The 18,951-nt window shown below is 44.6% G+C and overlaps 1 protein-coding gene across 6 annotated transcripts in view; it reads right to left on the bottom strand.

Annotated features, from left to right (window-relative positions):
- Window positions 1-774: 774 nt before the first annotated feature.
- LOC135501113 (uncharacterized) overlaps window positions 775-18,951 on the bottom strand; it is an 18,685-nt gene continuing 508 nt past the window's right edge. Inside the window, exons 2-12 of one of the 6 annotated variants that reach the window (XM_064792921.1) lie at window positions 18,287-18,439; window positions 18,038-18,117; window positions 17,703-17,879; window positions 17,187-17,349; window positions 15,130-16,384; window positions 13,990-14,008; window positions 11,995-12,353; window positions 8,085-8,322; window positions 1,853-1,950; window positions 1,139-1,334; window positions 775-907 (exon numbers count right to left, since the gene is read on the bottom strand). In XM_064792921.1, coding sequence (XP_064648991.1) covers window positions 12,272-12,353; window positions 13,990-14,008; window positions 15,130-16,384; window positions 17,187-17,318 — 1,488 coding nt within the window. In that variant the 5' untranslated portion in view covers window positions 17,319-17,349; window positions 17,703-17,879; window positions 18,038-18,117; window positions 18,287-18,439 and the 3' untranslated portion in view covers window positions 775-907; window positions 1,139-1,334; window positions 1,853-1,950; window positions 8,085-8,322; window positions 11,995-12,271. Of the gene's footprint in view, window positions 908-1,138; window positions 1,335-1,852; window positions 1,951-8,084; window positions 12,354-12,753; window positions 14,009-15,129; window positions 16,385-17,186; window positions 17,350-17,702; window positions 17,880-18,037; window positions 18,118-18,286; window positions 18,440-18,951 lie in introns of those variants that run through there. The other 5 variants (XM_064792919.1, XM_064792922.1, XM_064792923.1 and 2 more) reach the window with 5 other exon arrangements.

Here is an 18,951-nt window from a genome sequence, read left to right as displayed (position 1 = left end):
CTGTGTTTTACCCCAGATGAGGGCACTCATGTCATTTATCCAAACTTGGCATCCAATTCATTGCCATGTTAAAAGTGTTTTGAATTTCATATCTCCGTCCAAATTGTTGTTTTATTTATTTATCCCTTTGTCAATAAAACATTCTTGTTCAAGTTAAATTTTCGTGTTGTTTTAAATCTTGACTGGAAAACACAAAGCCAAGTGCTCTTCCTATGAAGGTGACCTGTCTTGTCTCATCCAGGACATAGAAGGAGACCCGAGACAAGCTGTGCTCTCTGCATGTGACAATATTGTACCTGGATTTTGTCAATGACTTTGATTTGGTCCTATCTTGGAGGTGACCAACCAAGACAAAGTTGTCTTTGCGGGAAGAAAGTCATGTCACATCCATTACTGAAGCTGTCCGTATGGATATGGTCTCTTATCGGATCTTTGACAGGGGAATGTCTCCACTTGGAGGCAGCTTGTCATTTCAGGACAGGAGGAGCCCCACTCATCAATATCTGCTGGGACAAGCATATTTTGATGTAGCAGGAAAGTTTGAAAAAATTTAAATATTTAACAGCCTGCTCTTGTGGCACATTCCATCCAAGAGGTTCCATGGACATAGACATCATCAGGACATCTGAGTGTATGCTCCAATCCCTCCACCATGGATGATTTCGAACCGTTGGAAAAGGTTTTTATTCACATTGTCATTGCAGTTCTGAGTTTGTCTCGTACAATGTATGGAAGACTAAATCAAAAGGAAAGAAATAGGAACAACAATTTTTTGAGCTTTTTACTGGGCTACCCCAAATTTATTCTTTACCTCAAATGAGGCAAACACAAATAACCTATTGGCATTGTGCCTCATGGTCAAAGTCATAGGATGGCTCTCGTTGACAACAACCATCATGCTGTTTCCCTGAAATGCAAAAAAATATATAATTCAGACTCATGAATTAGAATGCTCTTGTTGTGTCTCACAGTCCTGTCTACACAACCCAACTTGTCCAAATTGCGATTTTATTCATATCAATTAATTGACCATGCAAGAGTCGAATGTATCAACTAAGGGGGGGGGGGGCATCCCTGACGCTGTAGAAGCATATGATGCACTCAGGATGCGATCCCAGGATGCAATACTAGGCTTTACCTGTCCATCCACCTTCCTCAGCAGACTGTTGCGGGGTGTTGCTGTCTCCATGGCCCAAAAATTGAAAAGTACCAGCACCTTCTCCCAGCTGGTGATGGCAATTGTGGTTGTGGCCCTGGTCACCTTGATGGTTGTCTTATGGCTGTTGGTGCTGACCAGGGCCCTCACTTCCTCAAAAACCTCTGCGGGCATATCACTGGAATAAAAATTTCGAATAAAGTATACATTGTATTGTATACATACAGGCCTATCCTATAGTAATTGGGGGGGGGGGGGGCGCTGTGATTTCCGCTTGGCCTACTCGAAGATCCAAGGCCCGGTGTAACAATGTGGTTGTTCCCCATATATCAGTGTTTCCATACAATAGGCAGCTATAGAGAGACCACGAATTTTTAATAGGGGGAAACACAGAAATAACTTGTAAATATATCTTTGTCTGTTCCCAAATAGAAGGGAAACACTCAAAAACATAAGAACAGGATTAGTGTTACAGTTCATTGCTCTTATTTCCCGGTGTCCTTACCCCAGTTTTCTTTGCTGGGACCACATTAGAACCTGGCCACGTTATAGAAACACAGGCCTAGGCCTTACAAATCCAATGACTTTTTGCCTTTTCTGTATCAGGTCCTTATCCTATAGTGTAGGCTACTTAAGCAAATTTCAAATAAGAAATAAAAGCACTTTGAAGCTTTAGTCATGCTCTATAATATTTACCGAGAAATCCGGACATTCCTCCTTGGAATATTTGCCCTCATGAGCCGGAGCAGCTGTTTATGTATGAGGCCAATTTCTTTGATTACAGCAGGATAAATCTGAAATAACAAAGACATGCTGAAGCGGTATATTTGGCACATTAGTGACCACTTCATCTTCACAGAAAGGGGGTTAACAATATGACTGGGCCGCCCTCTGCTGTAATTTCTTCGGCCAGGAATAAACCATTAGCCTAACTGATTAGACATTACTAGTAATAAGCTGCATCCAAACCCGCGAAAAAACTATCACCCCCATGCTATTTAAACAAAACAACTCCCCTACTTCACAATAATATCATTCATTGGCGTGTTTGCCCATTCCCGCCCTCCAGTTCCCGCCACAATCAAATAGATTCGATTCGTGCAGAGCGTCTTATCCCATGGCAACGTTCAGGCGGTGAAGGTGCTGATGATGTTATGGTCCCCTAGGTCTGTATGCCTGCTCTACATTCAAGCTCATGGCTTCTTAACCGTGCTTCTGAACGAAAGCAACGCCTACAAAGATTTATGACCGCTGTTTTTCAATTCTTAATTGATTATATTGCTTCCCTCGATGAACAAATATGTGAAATGACGTAAGTGCGGTCCACCGGTTTTTTTACGAACGACCATTCGGAAACCTTCGGGTACTATTGGCATGGCAGTCGACGTCAAGTCTTTGCCGCCGACTATGTATAAAATCAAATTAAATATTTCACTATGCTCTCATAAATGCTCTGTTCGCCCTCTGGGCCATATTGAGTGATAAAATAACTAGAATTCGATGTTTACCTGTACCAGCTGGTGCCTCCTTGACTCAGCTCGCCCAACACTCGGGGCGTACTTCGCCGTTAGGCAGGCCAGGACTCCGTCCAGTTCGTGGCTGAATGCCACGAACCTAGACATCTCCTCCGCATCAACGATTTTCGACTGAAACTTTCTCCGAAAATTGGAGAAAGCTCCATTGATTTCTTCCCTGAGGTTCTCCATTGACATTGTTCAAAACAGAATCATTCAAATAATTACCTGCCAAATTCTCATGATGAGGGTCAGTCAATGGGTGTGTGCGAGGGGGTGGGGGGATGGAGAGGTTACTTCACTCGAGTACTTCAGGGCCAGGTTGAGTACTGGATATTTTTACTTTTGTTGTATACCTATTTTGCTTCCCGCTCTAAGAGGCCAGACATGTTGCCACGCGCCAAAATCATTCACCTTCCCTGGAAGAGTTGTTCCCGAACACCCCTGGCCTCGCTGCTTATTATAGACTCTTTCAGATACAAATACGTCAAAGAGAACCCGCCCTTAACTTATTTTTCAAATCTCAAGATTGTCATTTTTTTACTCAGAGACAAGCTGGTACACACGTTTTAGTACATCAACAGCGATCAACCTTGGGTACACAACAATGCTCAACACTATCCCATGCATTGGATTCGATTTCAATCGAAGTCCAAACTCTCTTGCCCAAGACACGCACCCGGACACGCACTGCACATTTGTACAGAGATCAGGCGCGATTAGCTACAATGTATCATTCGTATCTAAAAGTACAGGCAACGGCTATGCATGATAACATTGAAACTTTTTGATTGTTTGCCATGGCGTCGCGTCATTACGATCTCCAAAATACGCGGACCTGGGCAAGCGCAATGGAGCGCGTAGTGGCAACTTGGAGAGTGGTCGTGACGTCACTAGCTTGGCACGGTGCGTCATCAGCGCTGTCAACGTCGCGTCGCGGTGAACTCAAAAACTACAGAGAATACCATGGATTTGACGAGATGGCTGCGCTGTGGAGGAATATAAGAATACCTGCAGGAACGGAGATGATCCTGGCCGGGAAACTGTCTAGGAGCAGGAAGGAAAGCCATCTCACCCCAGGTCTGATAGAAGCTCAGAAGGGCACTTAAGGCTTTACAACAGGGAGGTCCCTGGTGTCATCCGACTATGGGAAAATGCCGGTGAGAGTGGCGAATTTCACTGACAAGCCAATTTTTATCAGGGCCTGCAGGACAATCGGTTGGTTCCATCCAGTGGCAGAGGTTGGGTCAGCCGAGAGGATTCTGTCCCCTGGGATGGATGGATCCCCACCGGTCGATAAGGAAGGGGTGCAAAATCTGAATATTTGTTCTGCTAGTAAAACCAAGGTTGAGACTACACCGGAACAGCCAAGTACGCTGGAAGATGAGGCCAGGTTAGGAGCCTTGCTAGAGAAGTTAGAGGTGACTGAGTTGGGCCTTTCAGGACAACAGACAGAGGCAGTGATAGATCTTGTCAGAAGGCATCAAAAGGTATTCTCAATGGGTGACTTTGATCTGGGACAGACACACATAGCCGAACACACGATCGACACTGAAGGAGCACAACCCATCAAACAGCGCCCGAGGCGAGTGCCACCTCATCAGCAAGAATTTGCAGACAAGACCATCAAGGAGCTCCTGGACCGGAACTTAATTCAAGAGTCACAGAGTCCTTGGAGTGCCCAAATTGTTCTCGCTCGGAAACATGATGGGTCATTTCGCCTTTGTATAGACTACCGCCGATTGAATGCCACCTCAGTAAAGTCTGCACAACCACTGCCAAGGATAGATGAAACTCTAAACAAGCTATCGGGCTCTCAGTTCTTCTCTTGCCTCGATTGTGCAAGCGGGTACTGGCAAGTGGGCATGGCGCCAGAAGACAGGGCCAAGACCTCGTTTGTTTCGGGGGTTAAACAGTATGAATGGCGTGTTATGCCATTTGGTCTCACTGGAGCCCCGGCCACCTTTACTAGGCTGATGAACATCGACCTTGGGGGCTTGGAGTATTGTCTAGTATACCTGGATGACATAATTGTCCACTCTGAGACATTCGAGCAGCACCTGTCCCGTCTTGAAGAGGTTTTCACTCGTTTGGAATCGGCTAACCTCAAACTGAAGCCATCCAAGTGCAAGCTATTCCGACCACTTGTTAAGTTCCTCGGCCACAAAGTGACGAAGGATGGAATCTGCACCGATGAAGACAAGATAGCCAAAGTAGCTGAATGTGTCGGAGGTTTCGTTCGTTCATGGGACTTGCCACTTATTACCAACAGTTTGTGCCAGAGTTTGCCCACATAGTGGCGCCTCTTCACAACCTGACAAGGAAGGAGGTGCCATTCGTGTGGTCCGAGAAATGTGAAATTGCTTTCAAGACGTTAAAGGAAAAGTTGATCTCTTCCCCAGTATTAGCTTATCCAGACTTCAGTCCAGAGGCAGGGGAGTTTGTCTTAGACACAGACGCCAGTGACCGGGCAATGGGTGGAGCCTTGTCACAGAAACAGCAAGACGGATCAGAGAAGGTGATTGCTTACGGAAGCAAGGTGTTTCAAGGTGGGGAAACCAATTATTGCACCACGCGTAGAGAAATGCTGGCACTAGTAACATTTGCGGAGCACTTACGGTACTATTTGCTGGGGAAACGCTTTCGAGTGAGGACTGACAATATGGCTGTCAAATGGCTGTTAAATTTCAAGGAGCCGTCCGGTCAGGTTGCTCGCTGGTTAGAGAGGTTGGCCGAATTTGATTATGAAATAGAACTCCGCTCTGGTACAAAGCATGGGAACGCAGACGCTCTGTCAAGGCGACCCAAAAGGATGCGTCGACATGGGGACTGCCCTACGTGTGGTCCCACGGAGGCCAAATCTCCAACCTTTACAGGTGAGTGCAATCCAGCCGCCAAGGAAAGCCACCGGACTGAAGACACCCGAATTCATGTGGAACCGGGAAGAAATCCAGCAAGCGCAAAAGGATGACCCTGATTTGAGGTCAGTGTACCTCCACGTGTCGGAAACAACTGACAAGCCACTGGAAGAAGTAATGATGGGATGCAGTAGGACGGAGAGGGCTGTATGGGCCCAGCACCCCAATCTGGTGATCCAGGATGGCATTTTGTACTGCAGGGCTCCTGATAATGACAGGCTTCGCCTAGTACTGCCCTCATCTTTTGTTAACCCAGTGCTGGAGGAGATCCATAGTGGTTTTGCTGGTGCCCATCTAGGAGTGGCCAAGACCCTTGGGAAGGCAAAACAGCGTTGCTGGCGCCCTGGCTTAAAAAGGAATGTGGTCGACTTTGTCAGAACTTGTGAAATCTGCCAACAAGAGGCCCAAGGGCCTGGCGCTCAGCTGGATGACCTAATAACATAGGACTGATGGTGCAAAGTAGTAAATATCGGCTTTATACTACTGTTTGAAGGTCAAGAGAACACGTTATACCACTAAAATTTTCAATGCAGAGCTGCCAGCTGGATGAAATATGATTGAACTAATCAGCCATGGTATGTAAATATTACAGGAGGCAAAGGAAGATATCCCTAGTTCAGTATGTTGTATCGGTAGCTTTACAGAAAAGAAGAGTCAGAGAGGATGAGACTTCTCCATGGACAACTGTGGTATGTCCAGGCTGGGTTGTACAGCACAAGGATACAAAATGCTGTCTGTAATTGAGAGGTATCCTGATTTAACAGAGGTCAAAATAAATAGAAATTACCAGTTTGGGACTAACACCACTGTCTTTTTTTTTTAATAAGGTAGAGATTACAGGAGTCAACAAAATTAATTTTATTGAGAGAAATTGACCTGTCCTGCAGGTGATTGGAATTTACAATACAAAGGGTCATTTTTCATGACATTGTGCTCTACTGCGTATCCCTAGTGAGTCGATCGGGAACCAATCTATCCTTGGCGCAGACAGGTTCAAATTGGCTATATCTTGAATAGATTGAATTGCGATGAAAATCTAATGCAATAAAGGAGCAATATCGAAGAGACAAATTAATCAAACCAATTGTCCACAGACATTACCCTGAAATGGCGTGATGTATGCGTGCATATAAAAGTATATCAATTGGTCTGATAGAGATGATGAGGCAATGTCAATATGCCTTGTTCCTTAGTCAGCAATATGCCCCTTTTTATAAGGAGAAGAAGGAGATCCCAGATAGGCCTTCACATGTCGGCTGCCAAATGGCTCGAACCAACTGTCCTATCACTACTATTAATTTAAAATGCGTGCTCCTCCTACATGTAGCAATGTCTCGGCCAAAAAGGCACTTAGTCGACAGGCAAGCTAGAAGTTCAGCACCGTGAGCAGCTCCTTGGTAAGGCCATGTCAGGTTCCGCGCCCCTCTTCAGATACATCAAGTATTGAAAGCTGTGGTGAGCAAATAAAAAGACCATGGTCACCTTAATTTGAAAATCCCTTCATAATCAAGGACTACCTCTGACTAAAACAGCACCCATAAACAATAGACCACCAATTTGACCCCAGCTCCTAACTGCGGGACCCAAGTCCAGCAACCAAAAGTACCAAAAATACATTTTTGTTTACATTTGAACTGCACACATGCGTTTGTTTACAATTTCATTTCCTGCGAAATCTCGAAAATCAGGTGACCAGCAATCGTGGATTGAAAATAACATTAACCTGGGTTCAGCAGGTCAGCAGGTATACCGGCTGTTCCAATCATCCCCCTACAGCCAGCTGTTCAAAAGGTAATGTTATTCACCCCACAGGGAGTGCAGGTAATTGATTAAGCCCCTGCATAACTTAACAGCAATGGCTTGGCTTCTGTGAGTGGTAAGGAGAATTGACAGTTTTTTTATGAGAGTAACATTATTGTGTTGCTTAAAACGTACTTTTTACTCATGTAAGAATCGTAGTACTACTAATAACTTCAACTTATTTTCCGGTTATGATAACACAACACGCATCTTCGTGATCATGATCTTTCTCTAACTAACTGAGTGAATGACCTAATCGCCTTGGACGCACAACCACATATCAATCCGCCCCGACGATCGACACATCCATTCGATTCGATAACACTCGATACAGTTTGATAAATAAACAAAGTTTTCGTGCTTTTAGCTGTCAACATCAATGGGTATAATATACTCCTGCAGAATAGTAGAACTAATAGAACTAATTTCTGAAGTTTCCAATAGTTTGAACACAAATCAGAACATCACCCATCAGCTGGACTCAGATCTGCATAAATTACGATAAATAATGAGGTCGTCGCTTCAATTTCGCAAAGAAAGTTGACTCCATTCGAAGGTTGTCTTGACCAAATTCCGTTGAACTCCTCGTTATGAGGGCATTTGAACACATTCTCGTTGATCTTTTCTATAAACGTGTGAAGTTTCGTTCCAAAATACATTTCCGTAAAGGCTTAAATAAGAAAATTTGTCACTTACAAAATCATCGCTCCGGTAGAAATAAAAAGGTCACCGCCATTTTCTTGATGATAGTACTCCAGGTAACCTCGACCGCGCAGTGGTCAATTTATCCCAGACGAGCCGTTCATACAGTGGATGCACTGGCAATACCAGCAGTCCGGTATTCCCTGGTTCGAGGTTTTCATGTCAGTTCGCGGCGGGAAATTTAAAGTGGGGTCATCCGGGGTCAAACAACAGTTTTGCTCACTACCGCCAACTGGAGATATAAATCGACACTAATCTATTTTATATCAAAACTTCTGTATCATGAAGACCTTTTCAACTTTATTTCAAGCTTTTATCTGCTGGAATAGAGCGTCAAAAAAATTGTTTTTTCATTTACGCATTTTGCCCCCTGGGGAGCTGAATTTGAGTCGAATCGCCCAAATTTTTTTCCGTAAGCAACATTTTCTGCGGTGTTTATAAGCAAAACTAGATTTGAAGTGCCTCGGTTGTATGATTACAAAATGCCCAACTTTGTCTACAGATGGCTAGATGGAAGGATGGCAGGATGGGTGGAAGGACGGACACCAATCGAATAGCTACTTGACCAGCTCCGCTGACTTTGTCAGCTGAGCTAAAAATGCAAGGGAGGTAAGCGTAACAAGGCACCCCTTAAGAGCATCCCTGCAGGCCGCCGCAACCAGCGGTTGCATATAGACATCGTTGGGCCGATCAATCCACCTTCCAGGAGAGGGCATCGCTACATCTTGGTGGCACAGGATGCATTTTCAAAATGGCCAGAAGCCTGGGCTCTGAGAAATCAGAAGGCCACCACCTGTGCTAAGGTTCTGGTGAACGACTATGTTTGTCGATTCGGCACACCAGAGAACCTCCACAGTGATCAAGGGAGGAACTTTGAGTCCACTGTGTTTGCTGAAATGTGCCAGCTGCTGAATGTCCACAAGAGCCGTACCACAGCATACCAACCCCAGTGCAACGGGCAGGTGGAAAACTTCAATGGCACACTTAAGGATATGTTGATGACCATGGTTGACCAAGAGGGATTGGACTGGGATGAACACCTTCCAGCATCGCTTATGGCTTTCCGAAGCAGCATCCAAGCATCCACTCAAGAGACTCCATACTGCATGACATTTGGGGAGGAGATGACAGTTCCGTTGGATCTGGTAATTGGTGCTCCAGAGACACCCTCCATCGAGACAACGGCTCATGTCGCGAAACTCCGTGACCGAATTGACTCTGCCCACAGGTGAACTCGAGAGAATTTGGAGTTGGCCCAGAGAAGGCAAAGGACACACTACGACTTGAAGACTAAGATGACATCTTTTGGTGCGGGTGATATGGTGTTGCTACGTAACCATCATGTGAAGCCAGAGGAAGTGTCAAAGTTCCACAGACGCTGGGAGGGACCTTTTGAGGTACTGAAAAAAATCTGAGGTGAATTATAGGATAAGACGAGTGAATGGACGTAACCGGCGTCCTAAGGTAGTACACCTCAATAACCTCAAGGTTTTTCACTCTCGTGCTGAGGACCCACAGGCTGAACAAGATAGCAACACTGGGACTAGCCCAAAAGCAGGACAAACTAGAGAAACTCTTCTGCAGCCAGTTTTTGACTCAGTACCAACTTCCCCTGTATCTGGTGCCTCTGGTGCAGCGCTCCGCACACCAGAGGTGGTCACTGCTCTAGGTAACCATGACAGCCATTCCGACTCTGAGAATGCCTCCGGTGCAGCGCTCTGCACACCAGAGGTGGTCACTGTTCTACGTAACCTTGAGAGTAGCTCTGATTCTGCGCCAAGCGTGACAACTGATCCACCACCCAGCCGCAAGTTTCGTCCTAGGGACGATCTAAAAAAACCAGCTCGATACAGATTGTCCATTGGTTGTTGCGTCAACCATCTGGCCCAGCAGGATCGCATTGTCAGAAGGAAGGCCCTGTGGTTGAAGAAAGGGCGGGAACTCCGTGGAAGTCGACCTACATAATCAAACTTTCTGCTCATTTCTTTAAGATAATTTCAGGGCAGGATCTGTAGGAATCCGACTCTTTTCCTGCAGCTGTAGTTGTAAGGCACTCACCCTTGTTTCTTGATTGTATAATTACAGGCAGAGGATATTGTGAAGCTTGATGGAATGCCGGAGCCTATGAAAGCAGCAAAGAAGGAACTGACCAATGAAGTATATGCTAGTATGGTAAGGAGGCTCAGGGAGAAGGTGCACGCCAGGTTTAATCTCCGTCTGGGAACCGCTGTGGTAACCGCTTGCCAGGAGGCGATGTTTGACGCCACCATAGCATTGATGACGTCCGTCATTCAGGCGGTTAAGCGGTTTGACAACAACATGAGAACCAGTTGGGGTGTCCGAGGGGAGGAATTAATGGCCACCATCGAGGAGCTTTCGACCTTCCTCCGACTTCGGGGGACGGCCCGGGAGCAACGATCGGATGTCGAGAGGTTTACTTGTAAGCTTGTAGCCAAGGTGCGGGACTTCGAGGGGAGGCGGAGATGTCCAATACTCCTCTTGGCGGATTCAATGTTCACCTCGTTGAAACCCACCTCAAATTTGTTTCCCATCGCTTACTCTGGTCAGCGTGCTGAAGATCTACGTTGGATGCTGGAGGTCGTGCAACCCCGGGCCAGGGTAAGTGATGTGGTGTTAAACCATGGCCTAAACCATACTCGATTCTATGGGGAGCCGGAGGAAGACATGGTAGCAGTTTTCAAATGGCTAAAACATCAATACCCCACGGCTCGGCTGTACCATCTGGAGCCGCCCATGTCCCCAAAGCTGAGGCCGGATCAAAGGGAGAATTTAGCAGAATTCTGTGCGATGATGAGGAGGGTGGGATTTAGGTCCATCCCTCATCCTGTTTTGACGGCCCAGCCTGCCTTTGACAAGGATGGTTTACACTACAGCTGGGAGGGGATGAGGGAGGTTGGACTCTTTTTGATCGAGTACATCCGCCGGCAGGATTAAAGTGGGGACCCCTTTCCTAGCGCTCTGCAAAGGATTGGTGGTGGGATCGCTCTGACCCATATGGACCCCTGCCCAAGTGTTGTTTTATATTCTTCCTTGTGCAATTACCGTGTTTAGAAGGACGTTCTCTACTCGGATTTATTTTTGATATTTGTGTATTTATCATGTTTTGTTTATTCTGAAGTGTCACACTAGAGACATAGCTAATGGACACGTAAAAGACTTGTACAGTGAAATGTTATGAGACTGGAGTTTACTGTAAAGGACTGCTGATTTTGGTAGTTTTCATACTCAGTTCTTAATTCTGACTGCTGAGGGCGTGCCGGAAGTGCATTTAATCATTTATTATTTTTGTATCGAAATTTGATAACCATGTATTTTGTTTTGTATGACAACCGTGTATTTCGTTTTGTAACTGCCTGTGTACCGTGCTATGTAGTGTTCGATCCTGAGGCTCGACCAATTTTGGTGGAGATGGTGTGGTGATCTGGTAGCTCTTGGTGTGTTGGCCTTAGGCCAGATGGCGCCACCAGTCTCCTCGGAGGCTGCCGGGACGGGACCATGATGAGACACCGTAGGAGTGGGGAGGGTGAAGACGGCATGGTTTTAGATGAGATGTGAGGATTCGGTGTCGAAGGAATAAAGGAGTTTTATAGACATGAAGGTATGTTAGGATGAGTTAATGCCGAGCAAGGAGAAGTACCCCCGACGAAACTTCACACTATCATAGGCCTATCTCTGTCATATTAGCGAAGGCTGATATACAATCGAAACTCTTGCGTTGATGATGGATCGAAGTCCCATGGACATTATTGTCCCTAAACCTTTGCACATGTCTCTCAGGAGTAGCACATCATTGATCTATTTGAAATTTACTTTCAGGTTTATCCATTGGTGAAAGACGAGCTCAAGTACCTCCGCAAGGCAATACTCAGAAAGGTGTCCTTACGTGGGAGGAGGAGGGTGCACACTGCCAGAGACACCCCGAGAGTTTTTGATGCCTTGGACAGGCTCATTTTCTCCAACAGCCACAGGACCACCAAGAAAGAAACCAGGGCCACAGTTACCATCACTATTACCAGCCAGGAGAAGGTCATGTCCATTTTCAATGCTTGGGCCTGTGAGGAGAAGGATGCCCCCGAGAGACTGTCTCTGCTCAGGAAAGAATTCAAGGACGGCTGCAAGGCAGAGGTGGAAATCGATGAGGACCATCCGTTCATCATTGTCTACAAAAAGAACTTCGATAGACTGTTCTGCACTTGCACGTGGGTGGTTACCAACAAACATGGAATCCCACAATAAAAATATCTGAAATAAGAAAACAAACCTTGTTACCTTATTCATTGATATCCAGTATATCGGTAGTAGGACAGATATTCTCATTCAAAACGTAACGTGAATTCTAGCTTATCAGGCAGTACAAACTTTAACTCCACCCCTGCCATGGAGGAAGCCAGGGGATGTGTCACAGTCAAGGTATGTGACATGGTGTCTGCATGGTTGAGACATAATGTTGTCCATGGTTGTTACATGCTGTCCATTGCTCGGACAGGCGACACAATAACCAGACAGGTTGTCCATGATCAGGACATGCACATCACAAGTGTCATTAAATGTTCCAGCCATTGACTAGCAAGCAATATTCCTGATCTGGGGGTGGGGGGCTGTATTTCTTACTTATGAATAATGATAATGTGAGGAAACAAAATTGAATTGATGTAAACGTTATATTTGGGTATTCACATTTCACATTTCTTACACATTTAGCTTTACATTCACTTTTCACTTAGGCTGAATCTTGATCGCAGCACTATCCGGTATCTCATTGATGGGCTCCTACCCAATAACACAGTAAAATGTAGGTCAACATAGACAACTGTTACTGTCTCTAACTGAAACCTACATGCACCTGCATTAAAACAAATCTTGGAGATCAAGCCGAAAAATATAATGCCCTGACATTGAAACTGTCTGTGCGAAAGGCCGCCTTATTGATCCCCTTTGAAAATGATAGATGCTTCACCATGGTGTTACTCACCCCAAAGTAATACTAGTAGATTTATGCAGATATGGAGGCATTCAAGGAACACAGTCGTACACCACCTGCCTTTTCCAGTGATGTGGTGGGAGTGATAGCCTTCATCAATTCAAATCTGTCTTCTTAACACCAAGATGAGGGTCAATCATCACTTTCAAGAAGGATTCGCCAAGGCACCTGACACAGATATCACATAATGGACATGCATGCACCCTCAGGCAGATGCCAACTGTCAGAGTTAGAGCTACATATTAATTCATTTACACAATAAACAATTGAGAATGGACGGACCCTCAGACAGGTGTCAACTATCAATGTCAACTATCAAGATAAATGTCTGAGTAATAACTACATATCATTTCATTTACAAAATAGACATTTGAAGAATGGACGGACAATGTCACTGGACATGCTGGAAGTGACAAGACAATGTCACTGGAAGTGCTGCATCTTATTTCATTTAACAAAGCGAAGAAAACTTTTCTACTCATCAGCAGAATTGGACAAGAAAGCATGCAACATATACAAGGTTAGATTGAAGTCCAACACTCATGCCACTGAAGACGGAAATTATTAAGTACTGTAATGCAGGGTGTCTCAAAAACTCTTACATCCCCCTCCCCCATGAAGGTTATTTTCCAGTCGCTAAGGTAAAGGCGAAACATAAGGTGTGATTTCCGCCACAACCGCATTCCCTAATGCTCCTCACTTCATGTTCAACTATTGCACTGCCAGGCCCACAAATGCATTGCTATTGACTTGAATAACAAGAACCTTGCAAACGTTTTTGGGAAAGCTTGTAGCTCAGTACCATCCTCCGTGGCATCATTGTCCAGTGCTCATGCTACCACTGGCCAATGAAGCAATATTATAAAAGTGCATGCTAGATAGATTATAGACGCATACCTGTTGAATTCACCATGATCTGAAACATCAATTTCAAAACAGATCAGGAATGCAATGCAGACTCTAAAACCTGGTACATTGAGTGTCCTGTTGTTCACGAGACATTGTCATCAATACTATATAATATCAGCACTTGAAATTTAAACATATTTAATGGCTATTGAATGAACCGACACATTGCAATACACATTAACTACTTGCTCTGAAACATCTTTCTCAATTCATGACTGATTTTCCTTTCGCGGCAACTTCGTGCAATCATCTTGGCAACAGGGTGGTTGCAGTAAATACATTCATCCTCATTCTTCTTCAAACCACACCTACACGATTCTGCCGAAGTTGGGTTTACATGATACTTGCTATTATCACGTTTTTTTGTCATTTCTTTGGCCTGACCCTGCAGATCATTTTCTCGAACCCAGTATAGCTGCACATATTCGTGCCTAAACACGCATTTCCACCTATTTTGGGGAGTTGAAAACTTTGAATATAGTGCAACCTGCTTGTGCTTTGCCTCTCTGCCCTGCATTGTATTGATACCTAAACCAACACAAAATTTCCAGTATATCAACTTGGCATGGTATGGGACAATATATCCAATATGCCAGGTGGTGAGCGAAGGCTTCGTAAAGAACAGTGCATGGGTGGCGTGGTATAGCTCACACACGTCTTTCAGTTGCTCAAGTTCTGCTTGACTGAACTTGATTTTTGACCAAAGGGCAATTGCTTCCCTGAGCAAGGTCCATGCATAGTGAATGAGTAGCTGGCGGAATTTCAAGTGAGTTGTATTACTGGTCTCATCAAGGACTTTTGTGAGATTGGGGAACCCTACACAAAATTTCATCGAGTCCTCACCAGTGAAGCGAATTGTGCAGTCTTTGAGTCCACCAGCAGACGCCCTGGCTTCTCTCAGCCATTTTGTGAGTCGAATATACATCTTACCTGCTTTCATTGTTTCTCTCAGGCAGTGCAGATACTTACCCAAGGGACAAGCTATGAATTCCTCATCATTGAAGGGCTTTTTGAGCACTTTGTCATCGGTTCTCTTCAAGACCTCAAAGAGAACAATCTTATTCAGCTGCCGACAGGCATTATTTTTCAAATGCAGTGGCTCCACAAACACTTTCTCACAATACTTACCCAGAATGGGTCTATGTTCTTGTCGAGAATGCATGCCTTTGATAGCGTCTAGTATCTTGGCCCTGTTCGTCACTTTCTTCTTCAGACTTATTACTTTATTAGCATGTTCTAACCTCTGAAGATAACCCCATGGTTTCCATGTGCTCTTCTCGTCTGTACCAAAGGATGCATTGAGGGTACCAAGCTCATCCTTATGCACATTGCCAAATGTGGAGGGGTATGTGGCAGCATTTGACAACTCCCCACATGCTATCGCAGCCCATTTGCAATCAGCTGGGACTAGCTCAAGTCTAAATCTGACAGCCACTGACCCAATAGTAAACTCCTTCTTCTCAATTTCTTCTAACTCAGCTATGATCCTTTCGAGTTGGGATATGAACACTGGATCATCATCAGTAACATCTGCCCCAAACAGCAGAAAGTTATGATCGCAACTACCGACCTTTCCAAGTACATTTAAGAAAGAAAGTGGGTGGGATGTTTGGGTTTTGAAGTTACCCGACGGGGCGCCGTCTGCACCTATCGCAATACAAAATTCTCCCCGAGGCTTACTGAACCAACTCAGACCGGTTCCACCATCTTTGGACAGCACTTCATCGATGTGTACGTACAAAGCGGCTAGTTTCAGCAAAGTAGCCTCAACATTTCTATAACAACCACTGGTCCCTTCGACAGATGTGGACGCAAAACTTTCCTCAATCTTGTCAATTTCTTCCTTCATTTCCTTATAAGTGAGTAACTCAGGTTTGGCAACACCTTTGTCAGCCAGCCTAATAGCACTGTACTTCCTGCTGCTGATCAAGCCACCTTTGTACAACACTTTCACACTTCTTACTATATTGGAGTGTGTGCGTCTATTGTGAATCACTTGCCTTTTCATCACCTTACCTTGGCTAACTACCTTTCTGCATTTCTTACTATTCTTAACAAACACCTTCAGTTCAGCAGGACTAGTCAATTGTACCAGAGAGTGCCACATACCATCTTTAACATTTTGCACATCACCACCATGCACCGATTTTAAAGCCGTAACAGTTTTTTTAACATGACTGCTAGCTGTCTTCGGATCCAATAGGGTAGTATCAGTGTCATTTGGAATAACTCGAGTTGGAACTTTCACTTTCACTTCAGGACCTCTCCTGTTTCCTTTCTGGTCTAGTTGCATCAGTTGATTGGCTGGATCAAGCGCTACTTGTGTTGTAGTTTCAGTTGTTGCAGTTCTTACATCGCACTGTAGTCTTTCTCTCCATTCAATCTGAAGTTTATAACTAATGTAAGTAAACATATGTATGAGCAACTGAAGATCACCAAGCAGGAAAGAGGGCAAATTTAAATACTACTAGTGCCAGTGTAATGTGAAGCTCTTTCAACAACTGACAGGGCATGAGACAGGAGGAAGCACCTGACATCATTTCTACTTACATCATCCTGAGCTTCAGGTTTTTGATACTCCTACGTCCCATACAAAACCCTGAGAAAATCCATTAGAATCGACAGCGAAGGGTGGCAGTTCTGATAACCTGATACACTGTGCGTAATGTTTGTAGTGTTTTATATGACAATAAAATGTATATGAATAAAGTTTAAGATAATCCTATCGTTAAATCGTTTTATACTTCATCGATTCTATGCTGTTTAACATTGTGTAGACGTGTAATTGTGTTTTAATTAAGTAATAAAATAATATTTGCAGCGGGGTGCGCGCAATACGAAGGAACAGCACTGAAAAATTCAGAATTTTCATAAATACCCGGATGTTCTAAAAATAGCAGCTAATGAAAATACGCGTTTCATGGCGCTGATTGAAATTTAACTAACCTACCTCGGACCCGAGCCCTATGGCGCAAAAGACTATACAATTGATAGTACATCTGAGAGCATTAATTCCTGGGTCCGTGGTTTACGAATTTCCGAGACTCAAATACAACCGACGCTCTGATTGGGCACTTTTTTTTCTACCGCTACAATCCGTCTGAAGGGCATGGATTTCCCCAGGGGTTTGTAATAGCGAGAGCTGGAGCATATGGAAAACCACTGGGTGCCGAGGATGTACTTACATCTGCATTCAGTTCTCTTACACGATCTTCTTTCTCTAAAATAGTATTCTCCAGCTGCACAACTTGCTTTTGGACCACTTTCATTGCACTGGAGTGAGCCATGTCAAGCCTGGCCTCTTTCTGGGCGCGCATGTGCTGCCCTACATTCCAACTGCTGTTTTCCCTGGGGCAAAATAAAGTAAAGGTTATCTCAAAACATTGCAATCTTGACTCAATGCAAACCATAGTTAAAAGATATTCACATGCACTGATTCAGTACCGGTAGGTTGTTGGTTACCACCAAGGTTAAAGACCTGCACCACAGTTTGCATTATGTTATGTCAAGAGAATTGAGACAAACATCAAAGCCACTGTTGGAAAGAATTCATTGGCCAAGCACAGTAATATATCATGGTGTCGTGTTTCCAGTTTGACACCTCTCAATACGTATCAATAACTCTGAAAAAGGCAGTGCCTTGTCAGTGTTGATTGTATCTTATCCACATTATATATGTTACAGTAAGTATTGCTGATTACCTCTTGCATTTTCTTCTTCTTGTTCTTCAGTTTTTCAAATTCTTTGCAATAAAAGTCGAACACAATGTTGCTGTCCATACGGATCTGGCTGCCTTCATCCCTGTTGAATTTAGTGCAGTTGTCTAGAACATGTAGCATGTCAGCATTGAATTCATCGAGATTATTGTACTGGTTGCCCTGAAAACGTCAGGAAGGATGAAAAGACAGGCACCAAACAAGAATCTACTTAGTTCATCAACAGAAGACACAGGATCTGGAGGGGGAAAATTCATGAGTGATTTGCATGTTAACTGAATAAACAAACGTATACATGTAGTGACAAAGATCTCATTTACATTTAGTTTCTCCTGGATAGTTGTAAAATCCATTGGCTGATCAATTTCTTCACAATACCCCGGCACATCATCAGGATTTACTGAAATGAGACAAATTTATGTATTGTACTGTGATCAGAATAGACATCAATTCTCATCAACATGGCAAACTCTTATACCGGTATTTCATTGCTTCAACTTCGAATAGGTAGGCCTACATCACATGAACTGATTGGAGTTACTGGTACTATAAGTAGTAATCAGTTTTACCTGGATACCTAAACCAGCCAGAGGGGTTTCGGCCATCTCTAGCCACTCTGTTTCGTCCTCCCTGGTAGTGGAAAATCTTGCGAAGGAGTTCAGTGCACTCCCCAACCTTTCCTTTGTCCATCGCCTGCGGGACTGCCATTACTGTGTTAGTGCCTGAAATAGAGACATGTATCATTGTTTAAAAAACCTCAACCATTTCTGTAGAGTTTTGTAGGTAGCGTTTCTAGATGTCATGGAAGTGTGAGGCTAGCCTGCAAAAATGGACATGAATATGAATGCATGGTAATTGGTATGCACGACCAAGGCCTAAAACCCCCTCCCCAGGGCTACCTTGCTTGCCTTTAGGGCCACGGGGGTGACACACGTATACCGGCCAAGCCTATAGCCTCGGCCAGAGGGGCCGGGGGGGGATTTGTGATATCAGTTACAGCCGTGTGCCCCCCCCCTTGACCCCGCCTCCTGTTGGAGGGGGCCGGGTGTGGAAATTGTCGGAAACTGTTCCTTTACTATGCCTATCGGGTACGCTAAAAAGAACAACAGGCAGGGACAGGGTTACAAAATAGGCTTATGGCATGGTGTGCTCTTGTAATGCATCGTTGCATGCACACAGTGCATAGACCTCAAGGTCAATGCATGTATTGGGTGCACTGCAGACATTGCATCAA

Source organism: Lineus longissimus, chromosome 17 (genome assembly GCF_910592395.1).
Source record: "Lineus longissimus chromosome 17, tnLinLong1.2, whole genome shotgun sequence".
Classification (NCBI taxonomy): Eukaryota; Metazoa; Nemertea; class Pilidiophora; order Heteronemertea; family Lineidae; genus Lineus; species Lineus longissimus.
Note: the sequence above shows the minus strand (reverse complement) of the source record. Positions and strands in the feature narration are given on the sequence as shown.